The sequence below is a fragment of the Mesoplodon bidens genome (assembly GCF_964165515.1).
Source record: "Mesoplodon bidens genome assembly, chromosome: 14".
Classification (NCBI taxonomy): domain Eukaryota; kingdom Metazoa; phylum Chordata; class Mammalia; order Artiodactyla; family Ziphiidae; genus Mesoplodon; species Mesoplodon bidens.
Window position 1 is genome coordinate 74026665 of NC_138170.1, and position 20190 is coordinate 74046854.

General features: G+C 35.3%; 1 protein-coding gene across 12 annotated transcripts in view; it reads left to right on the plus strand.

Annotated features, from left to right (window-relative positions):
• The window catches only part of PUM2 (pumilio RNA binding family member 2), a 94634-nt gene that overhangs the window by 24908 nt on the left and 49536 nt on the right, over positions 1-20190 (plus strand). For all 12 annotated transcript variants that reach the window (XM_081254280.1, XM_081254279.1, XM_081254284.1 and 9 more), the window contains 5 exons: positions 5107-5215; positions 8259-8446; positions 9001-9170; positions 12287-12557; positions 12801-12894. In XM_081254280.1, coding sequence (XP_081110406.1) covers positions 5107-5215; positions 8259-8446; positions 9001-9170; positions 12287-12557; positions 12801-12894 — 832 coding nt within the window. The remainder of the gene's footprint in view (positions 1-5106; positions 5216-8258; positions 8447-9000; positions 9171-12286; positions 12558-12800; positions 12895-20190) is intronic.

Sequence of the window (20190 nt, forward strand, 5' to 3'; positions counted from 1 at the left end):
AGAAGAGTAAGGAGACTCCTGTTTTCTCTCAGATCTGTCACTAGTGCTGTATATTTCTCTCAGATCTATCACTAGTGCTATATCACTAGTGAGAAAGACTGACTTCTTTGAAGGTAGTAATAAGAATAGCCTTTTGTATGAATCACATATATCTCCCAAATGCTCTAGCTCTGATCTGAGCTGTTAGGGATAACTGGAATGGAAACCAGCTGTTTTAAATAGCTGATTATCATTAATGTCTATAAATCCCTATCTTAGACATTCTATCATAAACTTTATCCACTCTAATGAATTCCCACATTATGTAGTCTGAATATCCTGATAACATCTTGAACTGTTTTATTTTTTTCATTGTGGCTAGTCGTGGCCTAATAACTGAATATTTTTAGAAATATTGATGAGTTAGACTATGATTGGAAAGAACCATCTTCTGTGGTAGTTAAGTGTAAAGAAAATGGGCTTTAGAATTAAACAGTTATGGTTTCAGCTCCTAATGCTGCCACTTACTAGCTATATATGTAATCTTATATGTAATCTTGGATAGTTTATTTAACTTCTGATTCTGTTTCCTTATGCAAAATGTGACTTTATTAGGCAACTGTTTTTTATTGATGTAAGTAGTGTAGTTTCATGATCCTCCAGGATACTCAAACTAAAAAAGAAGGCAAACAGCTATAGACAAGATTTTTGTAATGAATACTCTTATAATCATTTAAAATAATCAGCCAGTTAAATGTTGCTGGCCAGCGTGTTACTCATGTTTTAGAATCTTAAAGGATTCATACTTTTCGTAGTGAAGGTACGTAATATGTACGTTTGCCACGTGCTAGATGCTGTTCTAAGTAGTTTACTTATATTATTTCATTATTGCCTCATAGAAGACTCTGTAACAGTAGCTTTATTATTATCCTTACTTCACAGATGAAGAAACTGAGGCTCAGAACAGTTACTTAACTGGCCCAATACCAAGTAACAGAGCTTGAACAGCAGTTTGAACTCTTGAGTGCCTTGACTGTTTACAGTACTGCTTCCCATTGGAAGTGATGACATCTAATAACATTTGCTGCTGATATTAAGGGATATTGGGAATGTAGAAGATTTGGGGAAGTAGTATGATTTGAAAACATTAAGTATTGATATCTTTCATTAATGGAAAAGATTAAAGTCTGGAAAAGCACCATTCTGGAGTTCCCTTGTGGCTGTTGTTCTACACACTTGGTTATTAGCATCTATGCCCGCCTATCTTTTATGACCTTCCATTGTAAATAGAGTCACCTTACATCCTAATTTGCCCAGACTGTCCAGATATGTGTTTTCGTGGCATAATTGTTAATAGCACTCCCTTTCTCAGAAGTGTCCCAGTTTAGATGTTATATAAACACTATAATGTAGACATAGAGCCTTCAAGTTCTTTTAATCCTTAGGATTATATTAATTTGGTTGGCTTGGTGATTTTACATAACAATATTATAATTTTTTTTTTCCCTGTGGTACGCGGGCCTCTCACTGCTGTGGCCTCTCTCGTTGCGGGGCACAGGCTCCAGACGCGCAGGCCCAGCGGCCACGGCTCACGGGCCCAGCCGCTCCGTGGCATGTGGGATCTTCCCGGACCGGGGCACGAACCCGTGTCCCCTGCATTGGCAGGTGGACTCTCAACCACTGCGCCACCAGGGGAGTCCTTGCATAATAATTTGTATTAGAAAAATCTGAAGTGTAAGTGCACCTCGTAGTATAAATTCTAGCAGGAATTTTAATAATTATTTATTTTGCGGTAGTATACTGTGGTGTTGACTGATTTCTTTGGAGATGGAAAAGGGCAAGCTATAAGTGCTTCTTGAAGGAAAGAACTAATAAAGTGGTGGCTAGTGGAGGGATAAATTTGTATGTCCACCCAGTCATTTCTGAGTTGGAAGGATGGAGGAATAGGTTGACAAGAAATACTGAGTTGCTTGACCTTGGTTTAGAGCTTTTGTGAATTAGGGAACTCATATGAAACAGTATTTGGATAATATGTTTTACAGATCTTCAGATCTCTTAGCCTTTGTTTTTGTGCTCTCCCATTTCTACTATAGTAAAAGAGTCTCCAGGGGCAAAACACTACTTTTATTGCTATTCCAACCTTTGTACCACTTAATCTTTTCTTTTCTTTCTTTTTTTTTTTTTTAGCTGTTCTATCCTGGATATCCTGAATTGTTGCCTCCCCCTGTATTTAGTCCATTTTAACTTAATTCTTGGTCACAAGCCAGTAGCTTCTCTAAAAATATTTGAAATCCGTGTCTGTACTGTCACAGCTGTTTCTAGAATGGTGACAAGGGCCTTTGTTAGGAAAAGTGTTCATTTTATTAACTACTAAACTGTTTGCCGGTCCGTGATAACTTATAAATGTTTGCAAAATGAAGAGACTTTCATAGCCCAGTGCCTGGCAGAAAGTAAGCACACTGGGTAGGTGCTGGACATAGACTCCCCCGCCCCCAGTTTTATAGTTTGGGTGTCAAAGCAGTGATCTGTGAAGTACTACTGTACTACATGGAATCTTATCCCAAAAGACTGGAATAGGCTCCTCAGAAAGATTCTATTATTTCTCTTACCTCAGAAGGTTAGTTTGTTTCAGCCACTTCTATGTCTGTAATAAATGCTTCTACTAAGTTGTTATAACTACATTTCTGACTTCTTATTTGTTATCCTTGTTTTGCTATTAAAACATTTTTCTTTATGAAGTATGGGATAAAAGCATTATTTGCTCAGGAGCCATTTCCTTCTGCCTGAAATGGCTTATTTATACAGTACTTCAAAGGGATTAACTTGGGTTTTACTATGAATAAATGTTCAATTATTTAAATATATCAAGTGCAGTGTTTTAGTACTGTATTATCAGATTTACATTTTGTTTGAATATTTTCATGTAAGTTTTATAGTGAGATTTTTAAAAATCATAGCAACAGAGGTTGTATTTTACCGGGATCTTTATTAGAGCAGATTATTGTTTTCAATGTCTGTACTTTAGGGAATTCCCTGGTGGTCTAGTGGTTAAGGCTCCACCCTTCCACTGCAGGGGCACAAGTTAGATCCCTGGTCATGGAACTAGGATCCCTCAAGCCATGCAGCATGGCCAAAATAAATAAATAAAATCTTTGAAAATAATAAAAATAAGTAAATAAAATGTCTATAATACAAATCATTTGCAGCTCAGGAAGATCCTAACATGCAAAAAGTTTTCTTTCTTAAAATAGCAGTAAAATTAACAGTATTTAGTTTAGCGAAAGATCCTAGGGATATATGCCCAAATTGAATTTTCCCTCCTCCCTCCAAAGCCGCTTATCCTGTTGTTTTTTTTCTGTTTTGGTCAGTAGTATCATTTACCTCGTTACCCACATTTAAACTTTTATTCTTTTTATCAACCTTCCCTTATTTTTTTTAATATTTATTTGTTCGTTTGTTTGTTTATTTGGCTGTGTCAGGTCTTAGTTGCAGCATGCAGGATCTTTGTTGCCGTGTGCGGGACTTTTTAGCTGCAGCATGCAAACTCTTAGTTGCAGCATGTGGGATCTAGTTCCCTGACCAGGGATCGAACCCAGGCCCCTTGCATTGGGATCTTGGAGCTGTAGCTGCTGGACCACCAGGGGAGTCCCAGACCTCCCCTTATTTTTATTCATATTCTGTTGACTCTCCTGAATGTTTCTGAAATCCATTTTATTTTCTCAGTTCTTTATGCCAGTACCTTGTTTCAGTTCTTGTTGTCTTGGCTCTGTTGTAATTCTCCTTAACGATTTCTTTGCCTCTAGTCTAGATTATCCATCATTCTTAGAACTTACAACTTGAATTGTTTTCTGAAACAGTGTCACTCTTGCCATCCTCTCTTGAGTCCCTGTTGCTTCAATGTAATATACTATTGATATTTCTTTAGCATGTCTTTGAGGTTCCTCATAGTCTGCCGAGATAGCTTTAACAACATCAGCTTCCACATCTGTTCCTCCATCTCACACCCTATTCTACAAACTGTACATTTTCTCAAGTTGTGCCTCTGTTCATAATTTCTTGTGTCCTCCCCACCTTCCATTCACACTTTAAACCCCCAACACACATACAGTCTTATCTCTCAGACCCAATTCAGGTTTCACTAAGTTCATTTTATTATGGTTAGTTTATATTTGTGAGCTCTCTGTGAGCTCTCTGAAGATAAGGTCACCAGGCCCTTAAGGAGGCAAACACAGGTAATTTAGTGTGATGAGTGTAGTAATAGAAGTATATACAGGTTTGATTATGAGGACCTAATTATGGGCTGAGAGGGATGGGTGTCTTACAAATGCTTATTTAAATGTCAAATGCATGTCTTAGAAACCAGTCTGTTCTTTTCAAACAAACATATCCTCAGTTTGCCTTCTCTGAGTGTCAGGAAAGGTAGAGAGGGGAGACCTGGATGAACGTTAAAGTCTCATTAGGAATTGGCTAAATGTACATTTTGAATCATCATTGAATGCTTATATCAACACAATTTTTATACGCTTGTGTATGTTAACAGTATAGGATAGGGCACAGGGCTTTGACATTGTTACCTCAAAAAGTATTTAAGGGTCTTTTCTATGTGTCTCTTCTGCCATCCCATAGCTTCCTGATTTGGGATCAATAGATTGTTAGTGTTGAGGACCTAGGAAGAATTGTGAAGTTCACCTCCATTGCATTGTGAAGTAAGAATGAAAATTTTCTATCATTGAAGCTGTAGGATAGGAGGTGATCCAAGGGCAATACTTGGAAGTAAAGGAAAAATTTTAATCATTTGTTTAGATATTTTTATTGTATTACTGTATTAAGAAATTTAGTAAGTCTTTTGAAAAAAATTATAAAAAATATCACATGACAGTAAAACCATTTGAAAAGTGTAGAAAAGTCTGAAGTTGACTTTTCAGGTCTAGAATTATTAGAGCCAGTATCTAAGCATAAGTGGGGAGTTACTGTTAACTGGACAAATTAAGAAATAGGTCATCTGAATTTTCATTAGCATTGAAAATTAACTTGTGCCTATTGGTGGTAAGTTTACTTTCCTCTATGTTTTAGCTCTTTGTAATTAGAATAAAATTTAAATAAAATATTTTTTTCCCTTCCAAATAGCTTTTGCCTACCAAAAAATTTTGGGAACCTGATGATTCAACAAAAGATGGACAAAAAGGCATATTTCTTGGAGATGATGAATGGAGAGAGACTGCATGGGGAACTTCTCGTAAGTTATTGGTGTATGTGTGAGAGTTCTGAATTTGTTGAATACTTGAATTTTCTTTTAACTCTGCCCCCCAGACAGTATTTGGAGAAACTTTGCAATATCTGTGAGGATTTCATATATCCTTATAATGCACATTTTCTTATGTAAAGTAACTCATATCTAATGGTCCACTTATTGATTAGGAATGTTTGTCACAGTAAGATTTTATTAAGAAGTTTTATCTGAGGTTAAACTGATTATAAAATTCTGAATGTCAGTTAAAATAGAGGACACATTAACCATAGGAATTTTTAAGCTTGAGTTGTATGAATGGACAGTGACTGATTTATTTAATTGCAGCTCAGTCAAACTTTATTAGACGTCAGCCACACCCACAAAGGAAGTAAACCCCCTTAGTAAGGTAGAATTCCCAGAAAGGGAGCAGACTTTGAATGTTTTTGATATCCGTAAGTAGTGAAGAGAGACATAGGTCCAAGAAACTCTTAAGGGAAAAGGAACTGGGTGTAAGGAGTATAACTCACAGGGGTGACAGTATCTATTGGTAAATTAAAGAGCATAATTATATTTTTAAAATAGTACTGATTATATTTTTAAATGTTTCTGACTAGTAAAATTTGAGATACACACATGGAACTTTGAACATGTATTTTACAAATAAGTTTTCTCTTTGTAACTAAGTTTAATGCAGCTTACTAAAGCTATACAAAATGATCAAAGTAATATAAAAACAAATTTCTGGATGATAATTATCAACTTAACCTTATATTTTGGGTGTAAATTACCAGGTACTTTTTTATCCTCCAAATTATTAAAAAGATTTTTAAGTCCTGTATAGTCTTAAATTTTGTTTTTAAGGGTAAAATAATTTTTTTTAAGTTAGGAAAAGCTGGAAAATTTGAGTGATTAATACTGTTTTATAGTCAAAACTGAAAAAGATTGAAAACTTTGCTAACTACTAAATTAGACTAAAATACTGGGAATTTTCTTTGGTTTCAAACAATATGTAATATAATATGCCAGGTTTGGAGAATACAAAGATAAATGAGATATATGATCCCCATCCTCAAGGAATTTTTTTTTTTCTGGATTTGTATTAACCTATATAGATTGCACTCATAAGGACTAGGATACATTTTTCCCACAAAAGGTACTTTCTTTGCTAAAATAATGTGCTTGAAAACTTGGTTGATAGACGTGTTTGGTTTTTTATTTTGACAGTTGAATGGTTAATTGCTCTATTTACCAGAACCAAAAATTTTTAAAGCATTCCAAAGCAAAACATCTCGAGCACAACATGGTAATGAGAGATATTTTCAAGATGGATGGTAGGGAAATATCTTTGGTATGTTATATTTGGAGGACAACTAGTACCAGCAATAAAACATTTAAGCAACTGTTTATATATTCCTGATGTATCTTCTTAGCCTCAAGTTTTTAATTTTAGTTAATTCCTTGTACCACTCCCTCTTCCAACTTAACTTTTTTAGTTGTACGGATAAAGTTTTGAAGATGAGTATTAGTCTTTACCAGGAGAAATGAGAAAAATAGAAATGAATGGATTATTCTGTTTACTGAACAAGCATTTATTGAATGCCAAGCATGTACAAATACGAATAACACATTCCTTGTCCTAAAAGAATTGTCATTCTGCGATTCTTTCCATGAGTACAGGAGATTTTATCATACACATATTTCCTTCTCAGCTGAACTGAGTTACTTGTGATTGTTAATTTCGTTGTGTTCTCCTGCACTTTTAGGCCTTAGAGAAACCAGGATGTTCAAACCGAAATGCTCTTTCCACCCCCATTTTCACCTGTTTTTTTGTTCTCTACTGTTCATATCACTTCCTTTGGGATTCACCCTAAGACTGGGAAGAATTGATAGATGCCCTTTGTTTCTGTTCCCCATAGTATCCTGGATTATTTTTATTGAAGTGCTTTTTACTCTCTTACGATTGCCTCTTGTTACACCTATCATCTCTTTTGAAGTCAGGGACTGTTTGTTCTTGGATTCCCCATACATAGCACAGTGCCCAGCATAGGAGAGACAGTAAATCAACATTTAAACTGTGAATGAATGGGTGAATGACTGAATGAAAAATATAATGACTAATCTCTCATGGATAAAGGTACTGACATGGAAGTGTTTTAATATGGTTTAACAAAAGTACCAGTCATTTAAAAATTATTGCAGTTAATAAAATGATGAGTGAGTATACCTCTATGATAGTTCAGCCCTTTAAGGATGATGCCTAATATTTAGTATGGTACGTGTTCACATATGAGCCAGATATAAATAGTGGCTTATTGGTTCCTTTTTAAAATTCTTTTCTGCAAATCTGTGTGACTCTTCCTCAAATGTTTTATTATGTTTGTATCTTCTTTGCTTTCAGATCTTAAGTATTGCTTTTTCTTTTTGTCACAAAAATATGTAGAAAATGTATTCGTACCATATGGATGAATTTTTTGTTAAAAATAAATGGAAAACTTTTAGACTAGAAGGTGTTTTTTAAAAAATCTTAAGTGATACTTAATTTTTTACACCAAGAATAGAAAATTCTGTGATATTACTGGTTTTTCTAAACTTAGTCATTTGTGTTTATAGCAGTACAGCCGTGTGTTCTGAATCTGTCCAGTACGTAACTGTGAGCTTGAGAAGTGCCTCTGCCAGTTTAGAAGTTACTTTTATTTCAGGTTTTATCTCTAAAGTTTTTTGTTTTGAATTGTTTAGAACTTTTTAATAAGATGCTTACAGGCAGTGGAGATGGCAAGTTAGTTTCTATCTCCATTGACCTTTGGGTTTGACTGTTCTTCACAGAGGCTTTTACCTGCTTTTTAGCAAATGGCTTTCTTAATCTGTATTCTCAAGAAATGTGTGCAGGCCAGTGAGTCTCAACAGACTGAAGATCTTTTTATAAAGATTACAGTAATATTCAAAATAAAACAATATGCTGATTTTTCTTACTTTAGTATATTAATTCATGTAAATACATTTTGTTAGCTTAAAAGTACGAATTTGTAATTGAGTTCTTTCTTCCAAACAGACCATTCAATGTCCCAGCCTATTATGGTACAGAGAAGATCTGGACAGGGTTTTCATGGAAACAGTGAAGTAAATGCAATATTGTCTCCGCGATCAGAAAGTGGAGGCCTTGGTGTGAGCATGGTAGAATATGTATTAAGTTCTTCTCCTGCTGATAAATTGGATTCTCGATTTAGGAAGGGAACTTTTGTAAGTATTTTGAGTAAAGAAAGGTTCTTAAATTGCTTGATGGTTATTTGGTTGTCTTTAAGCCAGTTTCTTTTTCTGGCCCTTCCTAGAACTAAAGGAAATTTCATAGCTATTGGTGCTCTTATTTTCTTGTCTTGGCCACTTGAAATACATAACCACTGGGAATATTTCTAATCTTAGCCATGTTACCAAAAAAACCATATTAATTAAAAAACAAAATTTGTAAGATTAAAATTGCATATTCATGGTAGTACTTGATATGAAAGTAAAAAAACAAAATCATCTGTGCATTAAGTAGAATTTTTTTATCTCATTTGTGGTGTTACTGCTTTTCCAGCACCGCTATAGTTAAGGTTGCCTTAGCCCTTCTGTTATAAATCACTGGTTTGTACTCAATTTTTTTGGCCTTTTGTAAATTAGTTGACTATGAAATTAAAATAAGATTCAATGTTTTTATTGTTTACATGCACTGTAGTATAGTGTTAGGTCACCTCATGGTGCCTTTTTTTGTGTTCTATTAAATATTCAGAATCAAACAGATTCTTTTTCCTCAGGGCACTAGAGATGCTGAAACAGATGGACCTGAGAAAGGAGATCAAAAAGGCAAGGCTTCTCCATTTGAGGAGGACCAAAACAGAGATCTTAAACAAGGAGATGATGATGATTCTAAAATAAATGGCAGAGGTTTGCCAAATGGAATGGATGCCGATTGCAAAGATTTTAAGTAAGATTTTAACTTTCTCAAGAAGAAAAGCATATCTCTTTAGGGATTATTGCTACTAGCTGATGTGACTGATGTAGACATTTTTCCAATTTTGGTTTTTTTTATTTCCCTTTGTACCTTGTATTAATCTGGAGGAAGATTTAAAATTTTTTGTAAGGAATATTAGTTAATGATTATGTGCCATTTTTTAAAAAACCAATTCTTTAAAAGTCTAAAACAATGCATTCCATTGAAGGAATAATGTTAGAAGCTGCCGTTACCTTTCTGCTAATATGGTAGTCTAAATTTTAACTGTTTTCTCCCTGCTAAAATTTAGTGAGTTTTAGGTTTAATCTGTGATTTTTCTTGGCAAACTCTTCTTGGGTTTGCTCTTGAGCACCTTTGTGTAGAGTTTCCTCTTCCTTCTATCCCTGTATTGTATCTCCTATCCCCCCTTTTACTCTGAGTTTGTGCTAATACTTAATCTTGCTGAAATTAGGAAGGGGGGGAACATATTAGAGACTTCCAAAGTTAGTTTTTAAGTTCAGAATTTAAGTTCAGTTGCAGATTTTTTATTGTCTCTTTATGACAGGTAATTGTTTCTTTTCTTCTAAGCTTTGGACTTGGATTAGACAGTGCACATTTATCTAAATATTAGGGTGTTGTTTCTTCATACAGGGAGTTGTTTGTTCATACTGATTTCCTATACTTTATACTTCAGTAGTCAGATGCTTTGGGGCCTGTACCTGAAAATAAGCTGTTCCTTTGCGATCTTGTGAACCATGGAATATCAGTTAGTTGTAGGTACATGTTTACGTTTATTGCCTTTAATTATCAAAAGCAGACTAACAACGCTTCTTAAAAACTGCCATTTCTATCTGTTTTAAATGCAAAAAAGCATCCAAAACCAGTAAACCTCTTTTGACAAGAAATTAATGCTATTCAATTTGTTTTAGGACCTCATTCTGATTTTGTGCTTCTGCTATTACTTAATCTATGTTTTAGTCAAGGGTATGCATTTAAAACTGAGTTGACTATAATAAACCTGCAGAGTATACATTTATAATTGAAGTGTTAATACACCATTAACTATAGCAAGAAAATAGCACCACTCATAGCATAATGACTTTTCTATTCTCTACTTTTTGCTATTAAAGTTGTTTTGTATGAGAGGCTATACTTCTTCATATTAATATGAGCTTTACATTCAATAGCATTCTAATTTTATTCTGTTTAAGTTTGGGGTATGTATTTAAAATTGCTTATAAAATGTTTCAGATACAATATTGTCTTCAACAATATAAAACCATTTCAAACTAATAGCTGTGGTCATATGGTCATTGTGGTAACACATTATTATGTACATTAACTGATACATCATCAACATATATATATTATTGGAGTAGAACTGAAAGGAATGAAAGAACTATAGCAGGCTTTCTTTCTTTTTTTTAATTGGCTGATTTTAAAGAGGACCCTTTCAGTTTTATTTTTTTCTTCCCCTATATTCTGAATGAAAAACAAGCCTTGGGATTATTCATATGAAAAATTAGGTGCGGATAAAGGGGAAAGGAGTTTAAAATTTCTTCTGATGTTGCAAGGACAGTGGTTAATTTTGAAATAAAATGTAAGTCTGCCTAAATATCTGGAAAACAATTCTTGTAATTAAGCAATTGCTTTGTGAAATGTTCTGTACATGTTAGCAAATTTATCCCAATGTGAAGCACCTGAAGTTGGGGTCAGTTACATAGGTGTAACAACTGACGTTGAAAGCCAGGTAAAATAGTTACTGCCATTTATTTAATGTACTTATATTTGAATATACTATGAACTGATGGTTCCAGAACAGACTTGTTTCTTGTGAGGGAAAGGATCTTAAATAAAATTTTTCTGTAGAAGGAAAGAGACTGTAAATGAGAATTAATTATGTCAAGAAATAAAGTGAAAATAAAGTTTAGACTGTGAAGGATATTGATAAAAAGAGAAGAGTCAGTGCTTAAAATTTAGTCCAATGTTAATAAATTTCTTCAGAAAATTAAGAAGGCTAGTCAGTGGGGAAAGTTGCTTTTTGTGTGTGTAGGATTATATTTTTCATTGATGTGCATACTTAATTTTTGATTAATATGCTATACATTTCTATTCTCATGATTTAAACTGAAACAATTTGGTATGATAAAGATGGTTTTTGGAGAGCTCATAGAAGGTTTTCACAAATAGTCTTTTTGTTCTTATTATTTGGAACCACAAGGTCACCTCTTCAGTCTCAGAAAGGAAACTGAGGCCGGGAAGATGAAATGATTTGCTCAAAATAATACTTAAAGATAGAATCAGGAGTCAGCTTTCTGACTTGGTTCACTGCCCTTTTCTGTCGTATTGCATATTTTACACCCTTAAGTCATGAAGGCCGTATGATTCTTTATGGCCAGTTTTTTTTCTGAAATATTAAGCAAGATGTTAGGGAAATTATGTGCTGGTGGACAGGATGGGAGTATGGTACGTGGGTTTTGGTTTTGAGCCTTCCCATATTTGTCACCTGATAGTCTGCTGTTCATACCTACAATTTATTTTGTCTGATTTGAAACAAAAGTTTTGGGTAGGGCCTCCCTGGTGGCGCAGTGGTTGAGAGTCCGCCTGCCGATGCAGGGGATACGGGTTCGTGCCCCGGTCTGGGAGGATCCCATATGCCGCGGAGCGGTTGGGCCTGTGAGCCATGGCCGCTGGGCCTGCGCATCCGGAGCCTGTGCTCCGCAACGGGAGAGGCCACAACAGTGAGAGGCCCGCATACCGCAAAAAGAAAAAAAAAAAAAAAAAAAAAAAAAAAAAAAAGTTTTGGGTAGTCTAAGCTTAAATTGTGGTATTGGCAAATTTCCTTTTCTGTAAAATTGAGTTATATCTTTATGCTATTCAAATCGGGGACAATGGTCACTAATGAGATTTAAATAATGAAACCATGTCAGCTCTTAAGAGGAAGCTAGATTAAACCAAAAAAAGTGATAAAGTGGAATGGTTAGTGACCTAGGGTGCCTAATTTGCCCTCTGTGTTTTACAACCATTTGTTTTTTCATGATTTTCCTACTTTCCCATTTCACCTTTTGACATACTTGTTACTTTTACTCATTTCTGTTTTGTTTACATAGTCGTACTCCTGGAAGTCGTCAAGCCTCTCCAACTGAAGTAGTTGAGCGCCTGGGCCCCAATACTAATCCCCCAGAAGGATTGGGGCCTCTTCCTAATCCTACAGCTAATAAACCACTTGTTGAAGAATTTTCAAATCCTGAAACTCAGAATCTAGATGCCATGGAACAAGTTGGTCTGGATTCCTTACAGTTTGACTATCCTGGTAATCAGGTACCAATGGACTCTTCAGGAGCTACTGTAGGCCTTTTCGACTACAACTCCCAGCAGCAGGTAAAGCATGCCACTCCTTTAAAGAAGTTCCTCTTAACTATGTACTAGTATAGCCTGAAGTGCTGTGAGACACTGATATAAATAATAGGGGTATTCTTGAACATTTAGTGTTTTATTGAATAAAATGTCCTTGTAGTTGAAAAAGTGATTCAAATATGTATTTGTAATATTCTATTCTTAGCTTTCTAAACAAAAATGAAATGCTCTGAGACTCATCTTTGTATTTAATATTTTTCTTAATAGCTCTTTCAGAGGACTAATGCACTGACAGTTCAGCAGTTAACTGCAGCTCAACAGCAGCAATATGCATTAGCCACAGCTCAGCAGCCACATATAGGTGAGTCTTTATAAGTTACCATTTTGATTACAATGTTAGAAAATCTTGTGTTAAAGTGTTTAGAATGTTCCTTTCGTATTTATTGAATGGTGTTACTTAATTACTTTTGAAACATCTCATTGAGATAAAACAGTAGTAGATTACATGGCAAGAGTAAAAGATTGGAAGATTAGGGAAGAACAGTTTGGCTTTTATTTGTATCCTTGGTGAAATAAAAATCTATAACTTGATAAAAACTGTCAGCACATAAGTTTGTTTTTAAACATTTTTTTTTTAATGTGGACCATTTTTAAAGTCTTTCTTGAATTAGTTACAGTATTGCTTCTGTTTTATGTTTTGGGGTTTTTGTTGGCCATGAAGCATGTGGGATCTTAGCTCCCCAACCAGGGATTGAACCCACACCCCCGGCACTGGAAGGCAGAGTCCTAACCACTGGACCGCCTGGGAAGTCCGAGCACATAAGTTTTTTTCTCAGTGTGAAGTCGAGACCATCAAACACTTGGAAATTCAAGTGTAGTTATGGGTGTTCATATCAAGTCAGAATGTTTATTTATTTATTTATTTTTTTTTGCGGTACGCGGGCCTCTCACTGTCGTGGCCTCTCCCGCCGCGGAGCACAGGCTCCGGACGCGCAGGCCCAGTGGCCATGGCCCACAGGCCCAGCCGCTCCGCGGCATGTGGGATACTCCCGGACCGGGGCACGAACCCGTGTCCCCCGCATCGGCAGGCGGACTTAGCCACTGCGCCACCAGGGAAGCCCAGAATGTTTATTTTTAAAATGGGTTGGAAATAGGAATCCCAAGAAAATTTCTTTGATTATTTTCTTCCTTAATTCATTAAGCTATTTAGTCTTTGACCTTTATAGTCTTTAGTATAATGTGAATTATTACAATTACATGTGTTACTGGTAGAATTCAGGCATTAGTATGTGTTTTTGTGTCTTGGGCTTTTTGTTGTTGTTGTTATTTTGAAATAATTACTGATTCACATGAGGTTGCAAGGAGAGTACAAAGAGATTCCCCACCCAGTTTTCCCTAAATGACTACATATTACATAATTATAGTACAATACCAAAACCAGGTATATGACGTTGGTAAATGTGTGTGTATAGATTTATGTTATTTTATCATGTTCGTGGAACCGTTTTTACACCTGATTTTGGCTGACCTTGATTTATTTCCTGGTTGGGAAAGTTGTGAACTCTCTCAACATCAGTATGTTTGGGGGCAGGGGGTGGGATATACTAAGTTGGTTCTGTTCCCTTAACTGTGTATTGTTCTATGTCAATCCAAGAAGTCTTTCCAGGTCCAAAGTTTTATTTTTGGTTTTAATCAAAGATGACCACACATTTCTAGATGACTTCTAGTAGCAGCATGCACTCTGGACCTGTTTTTTCCAGTTTTCTTCAGCCTTCTGTATTCCTGTCCTTCATTACTTCTTACTCGTTGTTAGAAACGTACTGACTCCTGTCTACTCGTGGGCCAGTACAACACTTTTTATTTCTTGACGCTTTGTGGTATGATTTATATGTGGCAGGCTAGGACACCCATTATTGCTCTTCCTTTTGGGAGTTTTAAATTTTTGGTTCTTATTTGCTTTTTCATATGAACTTTAGAATCCTTTTATTTACTTCCAGATCAGGTTAAAATCTTAACTTAGGAAGATCAACATCTTTATGACATTAAGTACTCTTACCCAGTACATAGTGTATCTTTAATTTTGTTCAAGTCTGCTTCTGTGTTGTTTATGATTGCTTTAAAGTTTTTCTCATGTAAGTTTGCATATTTCTCAGTAAGTTTGTTCTTTGGTATTTTATCTTTCGCTATCACTGTAAATGCCTTCCTGTCTTTCATTATGTCTTTAAATTGGTATCTATGAAAGCTCTTAATTAGTATTTATTAATCTTATGAATGATATATTCTAATAATCGAATAATTCCTGTGTTCTTAGAATTTGGAAGAATTGTATATAATTATTTTAATGAGCTCTTTTAATTTGCTAATGTTTTATTTAGGATTTTTTTAATCAACATATAATGAAGTTAGTCTTTAAGTTTGTGTGTGTGCATTTTTGCATTTTTTGTTAGGTTTTGATATCAATATACTTGCTTCATAAAAATAATTTAGAAATGTTCCTTTTTTTAATGCCTTGGAGTATTTTCATTTACATTCTGTCTTACATGATCTTTAAAGATTTGGCACAACTTAGAAAAACTTTGTGAAGCCATCTGGGAAACTATGCAAATAAATTTGAAAACCTGAATAAAATGGAAATTTCTAAGAAAGCATAACTTAGCAAAATTGATCCCATCTTTTCATCTTTGTTCCATAGTTAAATAGAAAGAGAGAGAGAGTGTTGATCATAGTCCTTCTATCCAGGTTTGCTCAGTCATCTCTTAGCTGGCTGATAGTTCATTTAGAACAGCACTGTCCCAAGAGAAATATAATATGTGCCACATCGAATTTAAAATTATTTAGTAGCTACATTTTAAAATGTAAAAAGTAGGTGAAATTAGTTTGAATAATATTTAATCCATTATATCCAAAATATTTCAAGTATAATCAATATAACACTAATAAGAAATTTTAAATTCTCTTCTTCATATGAAGTCTTTGAAATCAGGTATGCATTTTCCCACTTTGAGCAGACCTCAGTTTAGACTAGTCACATTTTAAATGCTCAGTGGCTATATATGGTAATAACTACCATAACAGACAGTGCATATTCTAGAATGGGGTTGACAAACTTTTTCTGTAAAGTCCCAGATAGTAAATATTTAAATTTTGCAAGCCATATGGTTTCAGTCACAGCTACTCAACCCTGCTGTTATAGCACAAAGCAGTCGTAGACAATACATAAATGAGTACAACTGTGTTCTATAAAACTTTACTATGGGCACTGTTATATGAATTTTGTATAATTTTCATTTGTTACAAATTATTATTTTCAACCATTTTAGAATGTTTATTCTTAGCTAATTCATACAAAAATAGGTAGCAGGCTAGAACTTGGCTCATGGACTGGACCAGAAAGAGGTATAGATACAATACATTTTATGTTTTAAAATATAGAGCCACACTCAAAAGGGAGAGAGAGAGAGAAAAGAAAAACGTGGGGTTGTTTTGATGGCTGGAGAATTTCTGTAGGATAGGAAATTGAGAGGTGATCCATAGGAGCAAAGTGGAAATAAATCTATGAGGCCTGTAGCGGGCTGCAAGAGGGATAAATAAGCAGAAGGCCTGCACAGTGCCAGGATTGGGGTTGGAGGGTTAGGACCCCCAAGTCACTAATAAAGACTTGGTTTGGAGACTTCACCTTATGGTGTGTAATTGGCAATTGGAATGAGTAAGTGTAAGAGAATCTCTCATATAAGATAGTATCTAAAACAGAAATTACAATGCAAACAAGAAAGAGCAGTCAGAAGGCAGTCATATAACATAGTAGAATTTACACCCAAGATGTAGAAATAAGAGAACTTTAAAGTTCTGAAAAGAACTTTAAAGTGTTTATTTGGAATATTAAGAGATAAAGGACTTAAGTCATCGAAGATCGGAGGTCTTGAAACAACAAAATGATGTGAAAACAGACCATTTCAGAACCTTGTAAAAAAAAAAAAAAGACATAGGTGGGTTGCATAATTAACTAGCTATCACCTAGGAGGAAATGAAGCAGAAGATAAAACTTACGAACACTGAAATATAGCACATAGTAATCAAGATGTGGGGTGGAGTAGGGAGTAACTAAGTCAGTGCAAGGTGTATGTAAAGAAAACTGTAAACTTTTTCTGAAGGCTTAAATAAATGGGGACACATGCCCTTTGGGGGAACTCATTACTGTAAAGAGGTCAATTCTCCTTAAATTAAGTTGTGAATTTAATATATTGATTGGAATCCCAACAGGATTTTTTTTTTGAACTTGAAAGTTTGCTTTTGATGTTTATCTTGGAAAAATGAAACCGGAAAATTAATAGAACACTGAAATGAGAGGTGGATGTACTCAACTATATTTCAAAACAATTATTATCCACAGTGATTAAAACGGTGTGGCACTGGCCTAGAAATATACAAGTCGATCAGTAAACAAGAACACTCTGAAATGGGTGTGTGTGTGTGTTTGGGTGCAGTGGTAGGGTAATTTTAACCTTGACATTGCAAACTAATTATAAAAGAATATCTTTGGAGAATAAGATGGAGATAATTGGGTCATATTCCTGATGGATTAAAAATTTTAATGAGAAAAAATAAAGGTATAAAAGATTCGATATGTTTTTTCTTTTTGATAGCCAAAGAACTATAGATTAAAACCAAAAAATTTGAATGCTTTATTTTACTTCTGACGTTGACAACTTTTAAAAAGTTTGATAATATCCTATTTCAGTGCGAGTGTAAGTGGTATTCTCATATACTTATGGTAGTAATGTAAATTGGTACAACTTTCCTGGAGGGTAATCTGGAAATGTGGATCAAAAATTTATATATAGGGCTTCCCTGGTGGCGCGGTGGTTGAGAGTCCGCCTGCCGATGCAGGGGACACGGGTTCGTGCCCCGGTCTGGGAAGATCCCACATGCCGCGGAGCAGCTAGGCCCCTGAGCCATGGCTGCTGAGCCTGCGCGTCTGGAGCCTGTGCTCCACAACGGGAGAGGCCACAACAGTGAGAGGCCCGCTTACCGCAAAAAAAAAAAAAAAAAAAAAGTATATATATTTGTCCATTTACGTGAATTTTCATGAGGATATGATGATACTGTATTATACTTAAAGAATAATAGCAGCATTATTTATAGCAAAAACTTGTGACTCATCTAAATATATATCTGTAGTAGACTGGTTAAATCATGTTTCTTCTGTGTAGTGGGATACAAAACTATGAAGCTATAAAAAAAAAATGAACTAGGGAATTCCCTGGTGGTCTAGTGATTAGGACTCGTGCTTTCACTGCCAAGGCAGGGCTAGGGTTCCATCCCTGGTTGGGGAATTAAGATCAACAAGCCACGCAGCACCCCCGCCTCCCCCCCACCCCCCCAAAATGAATTAGATAGGTATCTGTTGACATAGAAAGGGATCTGTGGTTAATTGGCAAGTGAAAAAAGCATATTAAAGTACCGTTATACCCTGTAATATAAAATGTATGAGGGGCTTCCCTGGTGGCGCAGTGGTTGAGAGTCCGCCTGCCGATGCAGGGGACATAGGTTCGTGCCCCCGTCTGGGAGGATCCCACATGCCGCGGAGCGGCTGGGCCCGTGAGCCATGGCCGCTGAGCCTGCGCGTCCGGAGCCTGTGCTCCACAACAGGAGAGGCCACAACGGTAATGGGCCCGTGTACCAGGAAAAAAAAAAAAATGTATGAGTGTGTGTGTGTATATATAAATATAAAAATTTAGAAGGGTATACATTTATACATATGTGCATATGTAAACACAGATTCAAAAACATGTATATATACATGTAAACATATACATATTTATATGTACACAAACAAGCATATGGTTTGATGTCTAATGTGTTGCAAATATTTCTCAGTGAATCATGTGAGCTTAAAATAAGTTTTCATTTTTTTGGCAGAAGGTTCAATATATATCTGTTAGGTCACACTAATTCCTTGTTTTTCAAATATTTGAAACCTTCCTGCTTTTTATCTGCTTTGTAATATAAATATGGAGAGAGCTATGTTAAAATCATGTCTGAAATTGAAAAAAAAAGTTTTAGAAGGCTGTAAACCACCTGCCAGTAAAGGTTACATGAGGACTTTGGCTTTCCACGTTATATACTTCAATAGTATTTCATTTTTTAAAAGCAGTCTTTTTTAATCATAAAAATATAGAATATAAAATTAGGCCCTGACTTTTCGATTTGTAGTTATAGGAGTAGAACATGGATATCAATACATCTCTATTCTTGTCATAATCACGGTAGAGGAACCAGAAGGAAATCTTGAAACCTTCGACCTAGGGCATAGCTAAGAATGCAACTTTGAGCAAATGATTTTTTAAATAGTGCAAGGATTTTGTTGAACCCTCTGTTTAATTCTTATTTCTTTTATTAAAAGCAGATTTTTCAAATGGCCATGCTATGCCTGGGCATGAAATCAGTATTGTAGCTTGTGGCCAGTATTTCTTAAAATTAAGTAATTTAGAAATCAATGAAGAGAAAAATTAAATAGAAAGTAGAGTGCATTGGAACCTCATAAGGATAAGTATCTTTTTGAGATTTTTGTTTGTGGCGTGTGTGTATATGGACACTAGGGAAATATATTTTACATTGTGGGTCATAGTCAAAATATGTGAAAGCCACTATAATATAGTTAGAATTAGGTTTCTGAATCTTGATTTTAAGACCTAGATTTTAAGATAAATGTACCTCTTGAATACTTTTTTAAAAATGTTTTATGTCCACCTGCTTTATGCCCATATCTCCCCACCATCATCTTTTAACTTGAACCTTTTTGAGCTCCTTTAACTTTAAACACATTCTCTTTAATTATTTCCCTACCTTGTACTTGTCACAGTTAATTTCCAGAAGAGGAAACTCTCGCAGTACATTTTCTTTTTTTTTTATTAGTTTCTGCTTTATAACAAAGTGAATCAGTTATACATATACATCTGTTCCCATATCCCTTCCCTCTTGCGTCTCCCTCCCTCCCACCCTCCCTATCCCACCCCTCCAGTCGGTCACAAAGCACCGAGCTGATCTCCCTGTGCTATGTGGCTGCTTCCCACTAGCTATCTACCTTATGTTTGGTAGTGTATATATGTCCATGCCTCTCTCTCGCTTTGTCACAGCTTACCCTTCCCCCTCCCCATATCCTCAAGTCCATTCTCAAGTAGGTCTGTGTCTTTATTCCTGTTTTACCCCTAGGTTCTTCATGACATTTTTTTTTCTTAAATTCCATATATATGTGTTAGCATATGGTATACAATGGAATATTACTCAGCCATAAAAAGAAATGAAATTGAGCTATTTGTAATGAGGTGGATAGACCTAGAATCTGTCATACAGAGTGAAGTAAGTCGCAGTACATTTTCACAGTAATTTTTTAGTACCTTATGATAAAAGGTCTACATACTGATTCCTGCTCAATACCAGCGGTTTTCTCCTTTCTTTAATAAGTACTGCAAGTGAATATTTTAAAATCTTTCTTAGCCTTAACCAAATCTATATTGGCATATATTAGACTCAGAAGTGGGTTTACGCTCCTGCTTAAAACTCTTCATTGTTTTATTTTCAGGATAAAGTCCAAACTACTTAGCATGACCCAGGAAACTCTTCATGAGTCTTCATTCTGATTATAACTCCAGTCTTA